The sequence below is a fragment of the Littorina saxatilis genome, linkage group LG6 (assembly GCF_037325665.1).
Source record: "Littorina saxatilis isolate snail1 linkage group LG6, US_GU_Lsax_2.0, whole genome shotgun sequence".
NCBI classification, from domain to species: domain Eukaryota; kingdom Metazoa; phylum Mollusca; class Gastropoda; order Littorinimorpha; family Littorinidae; genus Littorina; species Littorina saxatilis.
Genome location: NC_090250.1, coordinates 55,002,683 through 55,022,719, shown reverse-complemented (window position 1 = coordinate 55,022,719; position 20,037 = coordinate 55,002,683). Strand labels below are relative to the sequence as shown.

At 41.8% G+C, this 20,037-nt stretch overlaps 2 protein-coding genes and 1 long non-coding RNA gene across 3 annotated transcripts in view; 1 reads left to right on the top strand and 2 right to left on the bottom strand.

The window, feature by feature from the left end:
- The window catches only part of LOC138969546 (sodium/mannose cotransporter SLC5A10-like), a 44,496-nt gene extending 43,410 nt beyond the window's left edge, over positions 1-1,086 (bottom strand). Inside the window, exon 1 of the mRNA XM_070342372.1 lies at positions 960-1,086. Within this exon, the coding sequence (XP_070198473.1) occupies positions 960-1,040 (81 nt within the window). The 5' untranslated portion in view covers positions 1,041-1,086. The remainder of the gene's footprint in view (positions 1-959) is intronic.
- Positions 1,087-4,620: 3,534 nt separating this feature from the next.
- Positions 4,621-6,351, top strand: LOC138969548 (uncharacterized). The gene is made up of 2 exons (XR_011456497.1): positions 4,621-5,632; positions 5,910-6,351. It is a non-coding gene; the product is annotated as an uncharacterized lncRNA (long non-coding RNA).
- Positions 6,352-8,163: 1,812 nt separating this feature from the next.
- Positions 8,164-19,743, bottom strand: LOC138969547 (very low-density lipoprotein receptor-like). The gene is made up of 4 exons (XM_070342374.1): positions 19,589-19,743; positions 14,508-14,570; positions 12,612-12,683; positions 8,164-9,856 (listed from the first exon to the last, which is right to left on the bottom strand). Exons 1-4 carry the CDS (start codon positions 19,641-19,643, stop codon positions 8,799-8,801), a joined length of 1,248 nt encoding a protein of 415 aa, XP_070198475.1. The 5' UTR covers positions 19,644-19,743; the 3' UTR covers positions 8,164-8,798.
- Between the last annotated feature and the right edge of the window lie 294 nt (positions 19,744-20,037).

Sequence of the window (20,037 nt, the reverse complement as noted above, 5' to 3'; positions counted from 1 at the left end):
CTTGTGTCATATATATATATATATATATCGTGTCTACAATCAACGCCCCAGGCATAATGAATTATGTAGTGTGCGGTATTATTTAGTGTCTTCACAGCGGAAAGGAAAACACAAACACCCCTGAAAATCAAATTCAGAAAAGCACGGCTCTCCACGTTGAAGTCCACACAAAATCAGAACAGCTAAATCTGATCACGTTTTGAATATTAGTGAACATTTGCGTTAATAGCGTCATAAAATTGGTGTTGATGCCAGTTTGAGAATACACATATATTCAGCATTTTATGCAGCAGTTATTGTTCAAAATGTTTAAGTGTTTCCTCTAATCTGTGAACTCTTGCCTGCACATTTCAAAATCTTTCTGTCATGTCAAAGAACAGCACATCTGATGTCTGACATTAATTACGTTTACTAATTTTGCTACGAGTTGTTAGCATAAACCTGTTAAAGTTTGAAGGCAATTTTGTCATGGACTTAATGGAATATAATGCCGTTATTTGTCCCATTACCCGCTTAAAACGGCATCAAACCCCGCTTTTTGTGGTTTCTGAAAAGAATGGCACCAACACCTCAGCTTGGCACAGCATCATTGGTACAAGGGATAGATGAATATGTTATGAGAGAAAAGTGTTTGTGATTTTCACTATCATGCAAAATGTGACCGGGGATTTCATATCTAAATCGTTTGTTGAAAACAAACAAACAAACAAACAAACAAACAAACAAACAAATAACAAACAAACAAAACACACAACAATTGTAAAATATGAACGTTTGTAGACAGCAGATTGCTTACAAAAACCACACACACCCCAAAACCAAACCAAAACAATGACACAATACTAAAAGCATGACAACAGTACGATCAACACTATCTCTTATTGCACACTTTTTTGTCAATGTTTTTTTTTTTTAGAGATGCGTTGTTTATTATGTAACCCGCTAACATATATACATACCAGTATGCTGACAGCAAGCACACAGAGAAAATAAACACCAATCACAGTAAAATCAATCCAGCTGGTCAGCCCTCCTTCCATGATCGACGATTTGGTCAAGTTTCCGTCAAGACGCCTCTTGTGTTGCGCAAAAGGTAGAACTGAATGAGAGAGACAGAAGCTCGAGTGCTTTATACTTGCTCATCTTCACCTAGTGTAAGCAGCACATGACCATCATCCCGGCGGGCAATACACAAATACAATGATGAATAAATGAGTGTACCAGTATGCAATAATCATCAAAAAGGTCGCGTCATCGTCGCGATCGCTGTTGCAAGTGACATTTCACGTGTTTGCAAACTGCAACATAAATTGAACTCGCCAGTCTATATACACTTTGCCAACAATTATTTTGACAAATGCTGCACCCAAATCAAAGCATTAATACCCGTGTCAATGTAGTTGGTTTAGCTAGCTTCAGTATTTCGTGTACTATGCTATTCCTACTGATGCAGGGGACAATCGCATGAGCGGTCATAAACGAGAATTGTTTTCGTCAAATTTGAGGGGTATCATGACAACAAGCGCTGTATTTCAACAAAGATTCAGTGGATTGCTTTGAAACTTTCAGAATTGTTTGCCAACATACTAGACGCAATAAGTTATTGGCCAAGTTTAGATGTGAAGGCATCTGTTTGTCACGCTTTTGATCGCTGGTAATCCCGGTGTTTGTCAGTCAATAAACCTGAAATGTTATTTATTTATTAAGGAGATTTCTATAGCGCATAACTAAAAGCACTATGCGCTTAATTCGGCGTGACATACGCCATCTGTATGTGTGGTTCCTTCAGCTATTAGCTCAGACGTGTCTGGCCCGTTACGCCTAACGTATGACAAATCCATGCGCCAAATTCCAGACGAATCGGTCAAAAAACGCTTGAGCTCGGCGAAAAAATGAACCAAAAACATCGTTTTAACTTTTTTTTTTTTTTTGGGGGGGGGGGGGGGGTGGGTTATTTTATTCATAAATACACACATGATAATACAACAACATGTTGACAAAAGAGCACACCAAGTTTAAAACTTATAATAAGTGCTCATATAATCATAAAACCTTGTACTTATGTTTATCTCTAGTATGTTGGTAAAATATTCTGAAAAAATTTGAAAGCAATCCACCAAGTCATTGCTAAAATGTAGCGCTTTTTGACATGATACCCATAAAAATGGACGTAAAACGTCCCGTTTTTACATAGAGGGGGAATCGAGACGAGGGTCGTGGTGTATGTGTGTCTGTGTGTGTGTGTGTCTGTGTGTGTGTGTGTGTGTGTGTGTGTGTGTGTGTGTGTGTGTGTGTGTGTGTCTGTCTGTCTGTCTGTGTGTGTGTGTGTGTGTGTGTGTGTGTAGAGCGATTCAGACTAAACTACTGGACCGATCTTTATGAACTTTGACATGAGAGTTCCTGGGAATGATATCCCCGGACATTTTTTTGATATTTTTTCGAAAAATGTCTTTGATGACGTCATATCCGGCTTTTTGTAAAACTTGAGGCGGCACTGTCACACCCTCATTTTTCAATCAAATTGATTGACATTTTGGCAAACCAATCTTCGACAAAGGCCGGACTTTGGTATTGCATTTCAGCTTGGTGGCTTAAAAAATAATTCATGAATTTGGTCATTAAAAATCGGAAACTTGTCATTAAAAAAATGTTTTATAAACGATCCAAAAACAATGTTATCTTATTCTTCGTCATTTTCTGATTCCAAAAACATATACATATGTTATATTTGGATTACAAACAAGCTCTAAAAATTAAAAATGTGAAAACTATGATTAAAATTAATTGTCCGAAATCGATTTAGAAACAATTTCATCGTATTCCTTGTGGGTCCCTGATTCCAAAAACATATAGATATGATATGTTTGGATTAAAAACAAACTCAGTACGCTAAAAAGAATAGAGATACAGAAAAGCGTGTTATCCTACTCAGCGCGACCATTACCGCACTATTCTGGCTTGTCGATTTCACTGCCTTTGCCGCGAGCGGTGGACTGACGAAACTACGAGTATGCGTTCTTGGTGAAAAAATGCAGTGCATACTTTTGATACTGCGACCACCAAGCACTGACCCCCCCCCCCCCCCGACCCCCCCCCTCCCCCCCCTACCCACCCACCCCATGTGTGTTGTAATTGTCCAAGTATTTTTGTTTTGATTTATGTTTTTGCCCCCTTGTTAAAGTGATGTCCTGTTATGTACAACATATACATGTAAAAAAAAAAAATTAAAAATCCACAAAAAGAGAAAAAAAAATCAATCCCAGATAAAAAAAAATTTTTTTAAAAAATGCAGTGCGTTCAGTTTCATTCTGTGAGTTCGACAGCTTGACTAAATGTTGTTATTTCGCCTGACGCGACTTATTGATCGCTCTTGCGATGGACACCTGCATCAGTAGGAATAGCATAGCACGCAAAATACGCAAGGTACCAAAACAAAACAATCTGTTTAGGGTAGATAATTGGTTTGACTTTCTTCTTGTATTTGAAAGTTTGAAAATGTTGCCTATTGTGATTTTTGTTCAATTTTTCATTCGGCTCTTCCGTTTTTGTCTGGTCGATTTTGAGGGTACCCTTACTTGAGCGGCGGTCACGTGAGCATAACCTTCAACGTCGCTAACCTGTGGACCACCCAACCGAAATGACTCCAACTTTCAGAACTTAATTGTTATCATCTTACGTTGATGTGTGCTAAAAAAATAAACTCAATCCATTCACATTTGTAGCAATTGTGAGTACTTTTATGGGTTGCACTCATTTTGGGTCACCCTGTACATAGCTCACGCTAGAGGCCGGTGTCACAAACTGAAAACTCTGCCTGAACAATCCTTCTCATTGCAGTCAATGCGCATGCGCTAACATGGAGAGATTTATCAGGTCGTGAACAACCTAACCCTAACCCTAACCCTTACCCTAACCCTAATCCTAACCCTAAGCCTAAGCCTAAGCCTAACCCATGGTTCGTTCGGTCAAAGGGTCGCATTTTTTTAGTCCAAGATTGGCGCATGCGCATTGACCGCAATGAGAAGGATTGTTCAGCAGAGGTTTCAGTTCGTGACACCGGCAGACAACTCTGTGCCGAGCAGCTGCTGTGGAAGGGGAACTACTGCGTGATTTTGTCATATTTCACTTCCAGACAGATTCAGTCAGCACTTACCTCCCTTGTAAAAGGAATGTGGCGCAGTTTTATTGATGGCCGCAGGAGCGGTCATCTACTGGAATGCATTCGGAGAGGTGACATGTCTCGTTTTGTTACCGTTCTCACGAGATCAGTTACAGTTTTTTTTGTCTCTCTCTCTCTCTCTCTCTCTCTCTCTCTCTCTCTCTCTCTCTCTCTCTCTCTCTCTCTCTCTCTCTCTCTCTCTCTCTCTCTCTCTCTCTTTCTGTGTATGTATGTCTTTGTCTGTGTCTCCCTCTGAGTCTCTCCGCTTCTGTCTTTCTATGTCTGTCTCTGTCGTGTGTGTGTGTGTCTCTCTCTCGCTCTCTCTCTCGCTCTCTCTCTCTCTCATCCGACTCCTGGCACACAGGTCAAAGCAGAGGTTAAATTGAGTGCACGTGTACTGTAATGATATCCATGGTACCTGTGAATCACCAGGAACCCAGTACCTCTGAGCTATAGCGGATACTGTTATATTATGCTTACTTGAGAGTATTGTCCCTTTTCTTATGGCTGTACTTCCTGCAAGATGGATACCTCAATACAATGTTGAAACTGAACTACTTCTCCTGAGTCTGCAGTGAGCGTGAGTGAGTGACACACATAAAACAACATGAACAGTAAACAATAACATCACATGGTGGCAGCGCGGGTAGTGAATATGTGCTCCCAAACTCCTGACATTGTCAGAGCGTAGTTTTGGGCAGCAGCACGAACCACGTGTCAAACTTCTAGCACATTCCACGTGTCACGCAAGCTTTATCATGGCAGAACGCGGTCCCATACCAGGCGGTCTACCCAACCCATCGATGGATTGGTCAAATCCAGACAGGGCTACAGCGTTAGCAGAATTCAAGCAGATGTGTGAGTACAGATTCACTGCAGAGCAAACGAAAGTAGAGAGACAGTACAGTCACATTTTTCTGTGGTCAGGAACTGAAGGTATGCAACTTTCAAACACATGGGGGCTATCAGCTGAACAACTCAAGTATCCAAAGAACATTTGGGACAACTTTGCTGAAAGTGAACCTCAAGACAACTTTAGAATTCATCGCCTTGAACTTCAACAGTGTTACGAAGCGGTTTACTCGTATTTTTGGCCTAATGTGTATTGTTGTAAATAGAATAGACTATAGCGATGGTCAGACATTGGAAAGGGCTATAGGCTGCATACCGTCGCGTTGACCGCAGTTGAACCTTTGTGTAACTGACAAGGTTTTTCACGTGCAAGTAATGCAGGCGACAGCTCACTGGCAATGTCATAGCAAGAACGACTTTGTAAAATCAGTCGCCGTCAAGGAGCCAAGCTCGACTCATGTTTTTCGTAACACGTTAGCAGACGGGCTCCTGTTTTAGGTATCTGACTGAAGAAGGATGAAGACTGACGAACTTTCCCTATCAGTCTACGTGATATCTTCCATTTTCATATTCATGCCAGGCCGGCGACTGTACTAAATGTTGGCTTTACACTCTTTTGAGGTATGTTTGAAACCGGTTATATTTTCATGTCATGTTGTCGTATGTGAAGAGTGACTGTTCTGTGTTTAACGTTATTGTGTAGGCCTAAGCTATTGTGCTACACTGCTTAAACATGTGAGGGTTTTACGTAACGTTTTCTTGGTTTTAGAAAACAGGAATTAACGTGTAAATAATTATATTGGCTCATGCAGCTTAATATGTTGGACGAGTGAGTATTTTTATTGTGCGAGTGAAAGAAACTAAAGACAAGTTGATTTATGGACTATAAACTTTACAGTGTTCCAACTGGAGGGTTTTCATCGACGGAGGCTGAACTGAACCAGTCAACTGCGGCTTGGTGTACATGACCATGGCATGGAGAGCTGGCAGGGTTCTACAGTTAGCCGCCGAGACGAACTGGAAGGATCAAGGACTACGTCAAGCAATGGTTGCGGTGTCGTGAGGACTGGTGCACCCTTGTCAGTCGTCTGAAGGACTTACAGCCATACCAACATCTTGAGGGCCGAAAGATGGCAGTAGGGTAACGTACAGTAGAATACCTATTCGTCTTACCTGTTAAGCTGCTTTGTTTGAGCCAAAAGGTGTCTGCGTCTTGGACTGTAGAGTTTCTTGCGGTGTTGTCGGCCTAGGGTACTGGTCGAAGCCCGGAAATGATTTTGTGATGTAAAAAGCTTTGTAAACAATAATAATTAGTCTTGGCAGTGTCAAGATCCATTTAACACCAGGTTTTTGCGTGTGTGAGTGCGTGTGCGCTTGTGCCTTGTAAGCTACTGTAGCGGACAACTATTCAGATTACATTCAAGCCTGTAAACAAATACTAAACTTATAGAGTGGTGTAGAGACATTTATGATTGTCTAGAAACCGGGCAATAAGGGACCATAACATCTGGCGCAATAAGGGCTATACCACTCCATAACAAACAGTTTCGCCAGAATACTACTGAAACTGTAGATGATTTTGTCACACGGTGCAAAACCAAAGTGCTCAAGTGCAAGTTTTCTTCTGATGCAGCAAGAAATGAAAGACTGATCGAACAGATTATCGCTGGCATCAAGTACCCGGAAGTGCAGAGAAAACTCCTGCGGAAAGATGACACACTGACGCTGAAACAGGCACATGATCTATGTCGCTCACATGAAGCAAGTGTCACCCAGATGGAGAAAATGAGCAGCCTGAGCAAACCATTCACAGTTGATGCAGTCAACTCAAGAATCATGAACACCAAAGCATGTGGTAACTGTGGCATTAAGCACGCACCAAGAAAATGTCCAGCGTTCAACACGAAATGTGGTGCATGTGGCAAGATGAACCACTGGAAGAAGTATTGTCACAGTAGCAAGACGAACAGCCACGGCAGCCAAAACTCGCCTCAACGAGGAAGAGGAAACCAACAAGGAGGCTTCTGGCAGAGAAGACGCTCCGGCACACCTCATCGCCATCGCCGTCACGACAGTTTTAGCGCATCGCCATTAGCCAATCAACTGGTTCACATCAGTCATGTGACACCAGTACTTACTGACAATTATTATTATTATTATTATTAAGTTGGTTTCCATTCTTCTTGGAGAGCCATGGAGAGTGTGACTGGTCTGTTTGGAGCCGGTTGTCACCGACTGTGGGTCTTGTGAGTCGTTCTTCATAACGTTCACATATATAGATATCAGCCTGCTCACTCATCAATGATAAGGCTGTTGGTCTAAATTTATAAGTTAAAACGATTTTTCTTGGTCATCCTTTCGCCTAGCTCAAGCGTTTCTCAACCGATTCGTCAGGGTTTCAGCGCATGGATTTGCCATATGTTAGGCGTGTTTGTGCGTATGTGTGTGCGCAAGCCCGCGAGTGCTTGTTTGTGCGCGCGTGTGTGTGTGTGTGTGTGTGCGCCCGAGTGCGTCTGTTTGTGCGCGCGCGTGTGTGTGTGTGTGTGTGTGTGTGTGTGTGTGTGTGCGTTTGTGTGTTATTGTGTGTGTGTGTGTGTGTGGGGGGGTGTGTGAGTGCGTGTGTGTTTGTGTGTGTGTGTGTGCGTGCGTGTGTGTGCTTTTACTTAGTTATGGCGCGCGCGCGAGCGCGTGTGTGTGTGTGTGTGTATGTGCGCCCGAGTGTGTCTGTTTGTGCGCGCGCGCGCGCGCGTGTGTGTGTGTGTGTGTGTGTGTGTGTGTGTGTGCTTGTGTCTGCGCGTGTATGTTTGTGTCTGTGTGTGCGCGCGCGCGCGCAAGTGTGTGTGGTTGTGTGTGTGTGTGTGTGTGGTTGTGTGTGTGTGCCGTGTGTGTGTGCGTTTGTGTGTGTGTGTGTTTGCGTGTGTGTGTGTATATGTGTGTGTGTGTGTGCATTGTGTGTGTGTGCGTGTGTGTGTGCGTGTGTGTGTGTGCGTGTGTGTGTGTGTGTGTGTGTGTGTGCCCTGTTGTCGTGCTGTGTTTGGTGGAATGGTCCGTGTCGTGCAAGGTTTTCTGTTGTGTTTTGTTGGCAAATGTCCACACGGACAGAGGAAGGTGGTTGTACTGAATTACAACACTCGTAACGATAAAACATGAGATGAATATTGTATTGGTTTATTTCAAATTGTATACTTATTTGACTTGGCATTATTTGGGTTAAAACTCTATAAAGTGTGTAAGTGAATTTCGATGTCTATTATTATTTGATTTGCAAATGTGTTTAGAATAATATATGTAGGCCTATGTATGTGTTTGTGAGGCGCTTGGAACTATTCAAGGATTCTCGCAATATCAATATTATCATTATTATTATTATTAAACATACTAACTGAAAACTGTAAATTTGTTTCAATTACAATAGTCACAATAGGGCGTTAACTTTGTTGATTCTGGTACTTTCTGCAGCAGAGAGCATGGCGTATCTTTACATTGCAACCTGCAGTTGCGGCAGGGAGGCGAATGTAAAATGCTAGCAGTAGTGTGTAGAGATGCTAGCAGTGTGTTGATATGCTAGCAGTGTGTAGAGATGATAGCAGTGTCAAAAGACGATCGCAGTGCGTGGAGATGCTTGCAGCGTGTAGAGATGCTAGCAGTGTGTATAAATGCTAGCAGTGTGTAGAGATGCTAGCAGTGTGTATAAATGCTTGCAGTGTGTAGAGATGCTAGCAGTGTGTACATATGCTAGCAGTGTGTACAGATGCTAGCAGTGTGTACAGATTATATCAGGCCATCTTTACCAGCGGCTTTGCACCACCCTGGCTTGGCTATGAGGAATCAGAATACGAGGGCCAGCCACAGCCATTCTGCGACGACGATAGAAAAACAGACCAGTTATGATGGAGAAGAAGGCAAACACGCCGATGGAAATACCGGCGTACGCGCCACCAGACCAGTAGAACGTGGTACAGCCGCTTTCATCGCTATAGTCGCCACAGTCGTCGTAATCGTCGCAGCGATCTGACCATGAAACGCAGTGTCCGTTGGCGCAGGTGAAAGTGGAGCAGGTTGTGGGACAGTAGGTTTCGTCGCTGTTATCACCACAGTCGTTATCCCCGTCGCACTCGTAGGACTTAGGGACGCAGTGACCGTTGGTACAGGTAAATTCGGGGCAGGTGGTGGGACAGTTAGCTTCGTCACTGTTGTCACCACAGTCATTGCCCCCGTCGCACTCGAAGGACTTAGGGACGCAGTGACCGTTGGTACAGGTAAATTCGGAGCAGTGGGTATGGCAGTTCGCTTCATCGCTGTTGTCATGACAGTCGTTGTCCCCGTCGCACTTGTAGGACCAAGGGACGCAGTTACCGTTGGTACACGTGAATTCGGGGCACCGGGGACGACAGTGAGATTCATCGCTGTTGTCACCACAGTTGTCGAAACCATCGCACACGAATGACTGAGGCAGACACTTGTCGTTGTCACAGGGGAAGCTGGCTAAGGCCGGGCAGGCTTCCCTGACGGAGATCGAGAGATTGACATAGGCACACAGTTGGCCTTGCACGCTCACACTCAATTTTCCGCTCGCGCCAGAGGTGATGGTCGAACGAGCATGCGAGTAGGGTGTGATGAAAGGGCCATTGATCAAGCTGGATCTGTTATTGCCGTTCAGGACGTTGACGTGGCACAAACTTGTTTTGAGCTCGAAGCGGGCGGTCAACTGAATCTTGCCTTGGTCAGCGCGTTGGAAGTGCACGGTGCAGTCACTCCAGTACTCGGATCTGTTGTACGCATGGTAAGTAGTGCTGTTCCATTTCACAGACACGCTTTTTCCACAATTCTCATCCAACGATAACTCTGCCAGAAAGATAGAATCAAACTTTTAGACTGCAAATGCAAAGAGGAGAAGGATACATAGCGGCAAATATAACTGTGTTAGGAGAGACATCATGAAGCGAGCTTGTTCGGTACAGAGGAACTCCTTTTGAAACTCCCCAATCTAACACGTCACTTCCTCCCCAATCTAACACGTCACTTCCTCTAACACGTCACTTCCGACTTCCTCCCTTGGCAGACCTGAGTTTGTTAGACTGTTCGTCATAAACTGTGTACATTTACCATTTTAACACTCCCTCCTTTTTACATTTAGTCAAGTTTTGACTAAATGTTTTAACATAGAGGGGTAATCGAGACGAGAAGATGGCCTTTTCGAACGGGGACAGTTCTAAAGTTAAAGAGTTTAATAAAGAGTTTCAGAGAAAGGTCAAACTAGCTAAATTGCAGTACAAAGATAAAGTTGAAAGATGTTTGTTTGTGGGGAACGCCAGTGCTGCCTGGAAGGGTTTGAATACGATGATGGGGAGGGACCAACGTCAGAACAGACCTGTGATTGATGACCCTCTTGTTTTTGCTAACGATTTGAACAGCTTTTATTCCCGATTCGATGTCAACAGTTATAAGGAAGAATCTGATAAGTTATGTGATTCTCTAGCACCATGTCCAGTTCAGTTTGAGGAAAAGGATGTCATAAAATGTTTTTCACGTATTAATGCAAGTAAGGCACCAGGCCCAGATGGTTTAGGTGGACGTGTTTTGAAAGTGTGTGCTGATCAGCTTGGTTCAGTTTTTACTCAGCTGTTTCAGCTCTTTCTCGATGTACATTTTATGCCTCGTTCCTGGAAAGCTTCCACTATAACACCTGTACCCAAGAAACCAAACGCAAAAGAACTAAATGATTTTCGCCCTGTGGCACTGACTTCTGTTGTAGCGAAATGTATGGAGAGGCTTGTTTGTAACAAGCTCACTGAGTCTGTGGCAGATCGCATGGACCCCCTTCAGTTCGCATATAGGGCAAAGAGAGGCGTCGAAGATGCTACACTCACGCTTATCAACATGATTGTCAGCCATTTAGATACAGCAGGGAACACGGTTAGAGTTCTTTTTATGGATTTTTCATCAGCCTTTAATACGATTCAGCCCCATATACTTATCCAGAGGTTAGTCCAGTTAGATGTGAACAATAATTTGATTTTCTGGATCAGGGAGTTCCTATGCGATCGGCCACAACGTGTCAGCCTCAGCAACCGTTTGTTTGGTCATTCTGTGCTTTCAGACGAAGTTGTTTTAAACACCGGGGCCCCACAAGGTTGTGTTCTCTCTCCTGTCCTTTTTTTCCATTTACACAAACAACATGCTTTTAAATGATCCAGTTCTAGCCCTCATTAAATATGCAGACGACATGGCCCTCGTTGGGCGTCTGAAGGACGACGAAACTTTGTCAAAGTATTTTACCCAAGTTGATCTTCTGAATGAATGGTTCAAGTCCAGTTTCTTGCAGTTGAATGTAGGCAAAACAAAAGAAATGATTTTTGGAGGAAAGAGTGATAATTGTGGTCCCCAAAAAGTGAGAATAAGCGACAAGGAAGTTGAACTTGTGGAAACCTTCAAATATCTTGGGGTTTCAATTGACAATAAGCTGACTTTTAGTGATCATGTTCATGCTGTTTATAAGAAAGCTCAGCAGCGACTTTTTCTTCTCAGGAAGCTTAAATATTTTAATGTCAATCAGAGTGTTATGGAACTTGTGTATCGCAGTTTGATTGAAAGCATACTGACTTTTAACATTGTGACATGGTATGGTACCACAAATGTTAAAAACAAAGCTAAACTCCACCGCATTGTTGCGACGGCTAGCAAGCTTGTTGGGCAACCCCAACGACAGCTGACCAGTCTCTACGAGGCTGCCATTAAGCGGAAAGCTCTCAAAATTGTCCGTGATCCGATCCATCCTCTCAACCCCTGTTTCGAAATTCTCCCTTCAGGTAAACGTTATAAGGTCCCTTTGGCACGCAAAAACCAGTTTAAAAAGTCATTCCTGCCTTCTGCAGTCACCATTTTAAATTCTTCTCGCATCACGTAGAGGCTGGTCGGCTGGGAAAAAAACAAACAATGTGTACATGTGAAGGTGTGTGTGAAATATTTGTAATGTGATTACTCTGCTGTGAAACCCAATTCCTGTGATATGAGAGGGTAAATTCACATAGTGCAATATCATAATTTTATTTGATTGTATCCCTTTTATGTGTGTCGTCCTATACAATTGTTGTTATAATCGTTTACAGGCAGGCAGGGTGTGCCGAAGAAAAATTTCCATTTTTATGTAATATTTTAATGGACAATAAAGTGCTGTTATTGTTATTGTTATTGTTATTATTGTTGTGGTGTATGTGTGTGTGTGTGTCTGTGTGTGTATGTGTAGAGCGCTTCAGAGTAAACTACTGGACCGATCTTCATGAAACTTTACATGAGAGTTCCTGAGTATGATATCCCGGGAAGTTTATTTTTATTTTTTATGAATGTCTTTGATGACGTCATATCCGGCTTTTTGTAAACGTTGAGGCCGCACTGTCACGCCCTCATTTTTTGATCAAATGGATTGAATTTTTGGCCACACACACACACAGACACACACACACACACATACACCACGACCCTCGTCTCGATTCCCCCCTCTACGTCAAAACTTGACTAAATGTAAAAATGAATAAAACTCGTTTAAACCAATGACCCAAAGGTGTTGAGAAGGACGTAAAAACACCACGGGTTTTAATACCTGGGGCTTGTGTTGTGGTTGGTCTTGCGGCTCGCGTGGATGCTGCCACAAAGGTCGTGTTGCCATTTTGGTCTAAAATAGAAGGACATAATCAAACTAAAATATCGCCGAAATTACAACGACCCAGATCTTATTTGTTTTTTAAGTGGTTCTTGCAACATGTGGAATTTTTGTGCGTACGTGTGTGTGTGTGTGTGTGTGTGTGTGTGTGTGTGTGTGTGTGTGTGTGTGTGTGCGTGTGTGTGTGTGTGTGTGTGTGTGTATGTGTGTGTGTGTGTGACCCGGTCTGGGCTCTAACTTGAGTAAATAATGTTTGATAAAAAGGACTGGTGTTGAACAAGGTTAAAACACCAAGGCCCTTACTGCTTGCAGCGTGTCTTGTCGAGGACATTGGAGATTGTGTAGATGTTGCATCAGAGGTTGTGTTCTTATTTTTGACTGAAAATAGTACGACATATTAAAATAATGTACCGCCAATTTTACAATAAGACAGATCTTTAGTGGAGTTTTTGTTACATGGTTCTTGCGTAATGCGTTTTTTTTTTTATATATAAATATATAATTTAGTCAGTATTCGGCTTACTTGACAACATGTATACCAGTCGACTAGGAATTGAGTTGCCAGCGCATTCACAATCACATTCACACATTGTGGGACCCGGTCTGGGCTACAGAGCTGCATTTCAGCTTCATTGGCTCTGTCGACGCCCGTTTTTAATCGCTTGCTTCCCTTTATATAATAATCCGACCATAAAGCGTCGTCTTCCTCAACGAAATCTTCAAAATCTCCAAAACCGTTTGGAATTCTTGGCTGAGAAATTCTTTCATACAATGATGTCAGCGCCTTTCGGCGATTGGTCAATGCATTTCGGAGTTGGACCACCAACATAAAGTCGGTTGCACTTGAAATTAATGCTACTTGCGATTGCTTTCCAAACTAATATGAAGTGAACAGGAGCAGAGGGTCACTTATCAATGTCAGTTACCTCAAACAGTGATATCGACAGAACGTACAGTACAAAATTACGAACGTAGAAACTCGAAAACCGACGAGTCGACAGCACTGATAAACATGCTCAATAACTCACGTGTAATATTTTAAGTTACAAATGCTCTGTATCTTCAGTGAGCCCGGTTGGACCAGTCGGTAGAGAGCATGTCACGCAAGCCGTTACTTTGGCGGTCTCGGGTTCGATTCTCTTATCAGTCAGAAATATTTTTCAAACTTTGTTTTTTTCAATGTTCAACTATTTCTTTATTTTTTGAACTCGGAATTCTTGTATTTTTTACATATGAAAATCATTCAAAAGGTTTTGAGTGATGCATTAAAGATCGATTTTATCAAAGGGTTGCATAATTATCGAGTAGTTCAAGTGAACGATTTCACAGAATCACACATTCTATTTTTAGTAACATCGGCTTTTGGGAAAGCGATTGTATCACCACGCGTTGACTGCATGTAATGGTCCTAAAGTACTTCTAATTATAATGTACTTCTGGGTTAACCTAATACGAAGAGCTCCGCCCCTTTAAGAGGGAGTTGCTGTTATCAGCTCGTATCTTATCACTACCAGTTGACATTGAGTCCAAATGGATTAGTGTCAAGAATAGACGGTCTGGTAATTTACATGATGTATTGACATTCACCATGATATTCTAGTATTTACCAACACTGTAGGTCACGCTATTTTAACTCTCACATTATATTATTCGTTGTGTCTGTCTTGCGCAACATTTTCGAGGTCCTTTGCACTGCACTCATTATGAATTAGATATGCGTTATGTTGAAATACATGTAGTTGAAATGTATATCATGCAGAGCACAGACACACATTCACGCACCACCCCCCCCCCCCCTCACCTAACCCCCACAACACACGCTAGAACAAGCCTTACTTGTTGGAGTAGATGTCGACGAAGGTGTAGATGTTGTACCCAACGTGATGTTCTGGGCCGCAGCTAAAACAAAAGCGTGGGACTTTAATTCACCGTGGCAAAGCAGTTTCACGCTGGGAACAAGGAAGAAATAAAGTGCTGAATAAAGCACACAAAAATTAGCTCCACTTCGTTCCAATAGCATATTCCCACACAAACAGACGCAACACTCACGGCCGCAAGCAAGCCCTCACGCACTCACGGACGCAAGCAAGCCCTCACGCACGCACGCACGCACGCATACACGCACGTAAGCACTGGTGCACTGACACAAACACGCACTTGTTCATAATATCATAGTGGTAAACTTGCATCAACACATTACTGTAAACTTAAGGCTGGAGTCTACCCTTTGTAAAACTGATAAGTATTTTTTTTAAATTGCGTGTTCAAGTTCAAAGAGAGACAAGGACAGAAGTAACAAGCAACATAGGGCTTGTCATGCTGATGCAAATGAGAAAGACTGAAACTTGAACATAGTGGTATGTACCATATTTTGCCACACCAAAACACTACTGAACATAGTGGTACCATATTTTGCCACACGAAAACACTACTGAACATAGTGGTACCATATTTTGCCACACGAAAACACTACTGAACATAGTGGTACCATATTTTGCCACACGAAAACACTACTGAACATAGTGGTACCATATTTTGCCACACCAAAACACTACTGAACATAGTGGTGCCATATTTTGCCACACGAAAACACTACTGAATATAGTGGTACCATATTTTGCCACACGAAAACACTACTGAACAAATTACTAAGATTCTACTATGGATATGTACACAAACCAGCATTCAAATAATCGCACCTGAAGATACTGATAAAGGAACAAACCAAAACACAAAACAAGGTAACTTTACTGGTATATTGGAACAGAAAATAACTTTCTCCCCACCTTTGAAGCTAAATTTCAAGCATTACACACAAACATGAAATTAAACGTGTAAAAGTGTTAAAACATTTCTAAAACTTTGTCACGTCTAAGGTTAGGTATCCGGTTTTGTAAAGTAAAATATGAATACCCCTCCACGCGCTAAATCTGGAACTGTTGTGCTTCTGCTGCCCCCATCCCTAGCCGTTTTGACAGAAAATATGCTCTTAGTCTACCTATGAGGAAAAACACGTAAATAAAAGTAACGTGATATTTTAAAACGATAGATGTAGGGTATATACAAGAATTTTTCAGGAGAGAAAACAAATGAAAACGTGTTCAGCTCTTAATTATGAAATTGTGTATGACACTTGAATGAATCGTATCCGATTATTTCTGAAGAATCAACACTGAATAAATTCGTAAAATTAATCGGAAAGAAAAACTATTTTCAAGCTGAAATACGTGATTTTCAGTCAGGTCTTTGTCAATGATGCCTCTCTTTTTTTAACGTAGCACATCAATTTGACAGGTGACCTATTTTAGCACTACTTCTTGTTTTCAGGGGTAGGCGTCAGCAGAAGCTGAATTTAATGCTGTGGTAAAAAAGACCAAATTATTAATGTCATAATTATACAGATAGGTCAAAACCTTACTATTTAGAAGAAACAGAACAAGTAGCTTTCTTTATTTGGTGTTTAAAACAGAACAAGTATGATTGCTTTCATTGTTGTAGAGATCAATCTACAAAGTACTATTTACTTTATACAGCTAAGCAGAAGCTAAGTTTAACGCAACAAGAACAAGAGCAATGATAATTACTGTCAATGTTTTAGAGATAAATCAACATAGTACTGCTTACTTTATTCACCACAACACAAACTGAGTTTATCACATCAATTGAAAGGAGCAACATAATCCATATCATAATTATAGATATAAGTCAATGCATTACAATGTTTTTTCATTACAGCTTAACCTTTGCCGTGCTTCCTGGGTTCACCTGTACCCAGAGACACACTAAAATCATTGTAACTCTGGAACCATTAAAGGTATCGTTTTGAAATTTTAAGTATCTCTCACACACCTAATTTGCTCTCTGTCTGCAAATTTTTAGTGAGTACATGACAAAACATCAGAATTAATTGATTATGATAATTTACATAAACACTACCGATGGCGCGGGTTCACACATACCCATACTTTTAAAGAGTAGTAGTGATTGTAACTATCCCTCTGCCGACGGCGCGGGTTCTGCTACACCCATAATTACCAAAGCGGCGGAACAGTGTCTGTCTGCCTGTTTGTCTCCAAGAGACTGTCTGTCTCTCTGTTTGTCTGTCCGTATCTCTCTGTCTGTATGTCTGTTGTCAGTTGCTCTGTCTGTCTGTCTGTCTGTCTATCCGTCTATCTGTCTATCCGTCTATCTGACTCTCTGTCTCTCTCTCTCTCTGTCTGTCTCTCTCTCTGTCTGTCTCTCTCTCTGTCTCTCTCTCTCTGTCTCTCTCTCTTAGTCTCTCTCTCTGTCTCTCTCTCTTAGTCTCTCTCTCTGTCTCTCTCTCTTAGTCTCTCTCTCTGTCTCTCTTTCTTAGTCTCTCTCTCTCTCTCTTTCTTAGTCTCTCTCTCTCTTTCTTAGTCTCTCTCTCTCTTAGTCTCTCTCTCTTTCTTAGTCTCTCGCTCTCTCTCTTTCTTAGTCTCTCTCTCTCTTTCTTAGTCTCTCTCTCTCTCTTTCTTAGTCTCTCTCTCTCTCTTTCTTAGTCTCTCTCTCTTAGTCTCTCTCTCTTTCTTAGTCTCTCTTTCTCTCTCTTAGTCTCTCTCTCTCTCTTTCTTAGTCTCTCTCTCTCTTTCTTAGTCTCTCACTCTCTTTCTTAGACTCTCTCTCTCTCTTTCTTAGTCTCTCTCTCTCTTTCTTAGTCTCTCTCTCTCTCTTTCTTAGTCTCTCTCTCTCTCTTTCTTAGTCTCTCTCTCTCTCTCTCTCTCTCTCTCTTTCTTAGTCTCTCAGTCTCTCTCAGTCTCTCCCTCCCCCTCTCCCTCCCCTGCAAGAGGTCGGTGAAGGGAGAAACTCGATGCAACCACTGAAGTAGCGCTGTGGGTTTCCCTGAACCCACCCCGTCGTTAGAGAAATAAACGATAAAAACCCTCTTTCAAATGTATGGGTTCAGACAAACCCGCATCGTCGTTAGAGGAATAAACGGTAAAAACCCTCTTTCAAATGTATGGGTTCAGACAAACCCGCATCGTCGGGAGTGTGTAGTCAAAAGCGGCATCCGGCAAAGGTTAACAGAAACGAGGATGATTTCTGTCATGAAATCAACACATCAGAATTTACTTCACACAGGTCACCACAACCTAAGTTTCTCCGTAAAAACTAAACATAATAACGATAAATCCTTTAATTGTAATTGTAAAGATAAATCATGACAGTCATGCTTACTGTTAACAAGCAACCAAAAGCTAGGTTACTTGAGGCAGTAAATGGGACTAAGATACTGTCCACATAGGCCTAATACGATCTACCACTATTTCTAAGTTGATAGATGAAATAACCAGTACTAGGATAGTTGGGTTCAACAAGACTTTATTCAAATGTTACGAGGTATGATCCAAACAAAATGATCAAACCCCGATCATACAAGTCTCAGGCCACTGATCATAAAAAGTAATATATCATTTGAAAGGCCAAACATTTCACTGGTATACCTCCAACAGATAACGTCATTTGGTTACTACGTCATAAATGACGAGGTTTTAAAATACGTCACTTTTGGGTTGTGCTTCAAAACGGGGTCTTTTGTCAAGCACCATGAAAATCTTCACTTCTTTGAAGAGTGTAGCTGGGTAATGGTACAACCAAAATGTCTACAAAGCTGAAGAACGTTACATGAATCAAAGCTGTTCCATATTCGACAATCTGACAAAAGAAAAGGGAAATTGAAACTGGGGAAAAGGGGAATAACTCTGACAAGCCCAAAAGACTTCTTAATGGCGCTTTAAACGAGAATAATGTAGCTGCTGTGTCAAAATTTAAGACCTAAGATTAAAAAGTGTACATGCGGGTATAAAGAGCAAAACTTCAACTTTCATATGGAACAATCCAGAGAGTTCTACTCAATGATCTTCCGCTTCAAAAGCTGGCCGCAAAATGGGTGCCTCATTAGCTGACAGGGGAACGGAAGGAGCATCAGGGTCCTCTCGCACGCGATCTGCTCAACCGTTGTGAACCCAGTAGACCCAAATTTGTTATTACTGTAATCACTGATTATGAGACTTTGGTTTCCTTCTACTTTAGTGCCAGAAAACACAGAAACAAAGCGTGTCTAGACCAAAATGACGAGATGCATCAAATTTGTAAGCGAGGTTTTCAAAGCAGAAACAGGGCTATTCGCTGTATTTTTCGACCACGAAGGTCCCGTTGCTGTCGATATTCTGTCTACTGACAGCACTGTCATTGTCACATACTATGCAGAAACCGTTTTACCCAAACTTATTCACGAGTTTGGCAGTCAGCGACCAAACTGCGAAACCCAGACTGCCCTTCTCCTTCATGAAAATGTCAGTCTCCACAAAAGAAGGGCCGTAACTCCATTCCTATAAGACCAAATGATCCCATTTTTGCCTCACACATTCTTCAGACCTGATTACACCCCTTGAGATTGCTGAACATACCCTCTTTGAACATCAGACTTTTTGCCAACAAGTTTCACTGCACCCAGGACCTACAAAAAAGCCGTCAAATCAGAGCTGAAAAGCAACCCCAAATAAGGCCACCTTAAGGCCTTTTCTGATTGGCTTAGACACGTGTGACTCTGCATCGATGTCGGAGGAGAGTAGTTCTAATGACTGCTGTAATTTGGGCCAGATACGCCAAACGGTCTCTGCGAAAATCACATTTGATCATTTTGTTTGGATCATACCTCGTATCATGTCAAAAATAATATATGGCATTTAGGATTTCTAACTTAAGCATAGTACTTATTTTAAACAATTCTAGTGAAAACAAAACAGTGGTTAGCATGATGACGGACTTAATAAAAAAAATACTAATTTCAGAAAACTATAACAAACAGACAAGCAAGATACAAAAACAAACTGGGATAATTCCTATCATTGTTGCAAAGATAAGTCTACACATTACTGTGAACTTTACACACTCACCTGAGACCGTCTTGATCGCAACGATACACAGAAAGAGAAGGACTGCCTTCATCATTGCAGAAAGTGAGGCGCAAGTCTGGATAACACTGTCAACACTAATGACCGATAACAGCGATTCAAATACATATATCCTACCGGATATATATGTTTGCGTTGTGATGAGACAGTGTCAAATGACAAGCATTAATTAAAGGAGTGTTCTCAATCGGCGGCTTGGCGTTGGTCACATGTGTATATGCATGAGTGTGATTGTGCAATTGTGTCATTGTGTGTGTGTGACATATCTATATATTTTTGGATTCAGGAAAAAACACGAAACACAATGCAATCCTTGTCTTAATATGTTAATAAAAGTTCGTTTTAGTTACATATCTAATTAGCACACTAATTCAAAGATTGCTTGACCAAAATATCAATCAATTTGAGGTCGACACAGTGCCGACTCAACT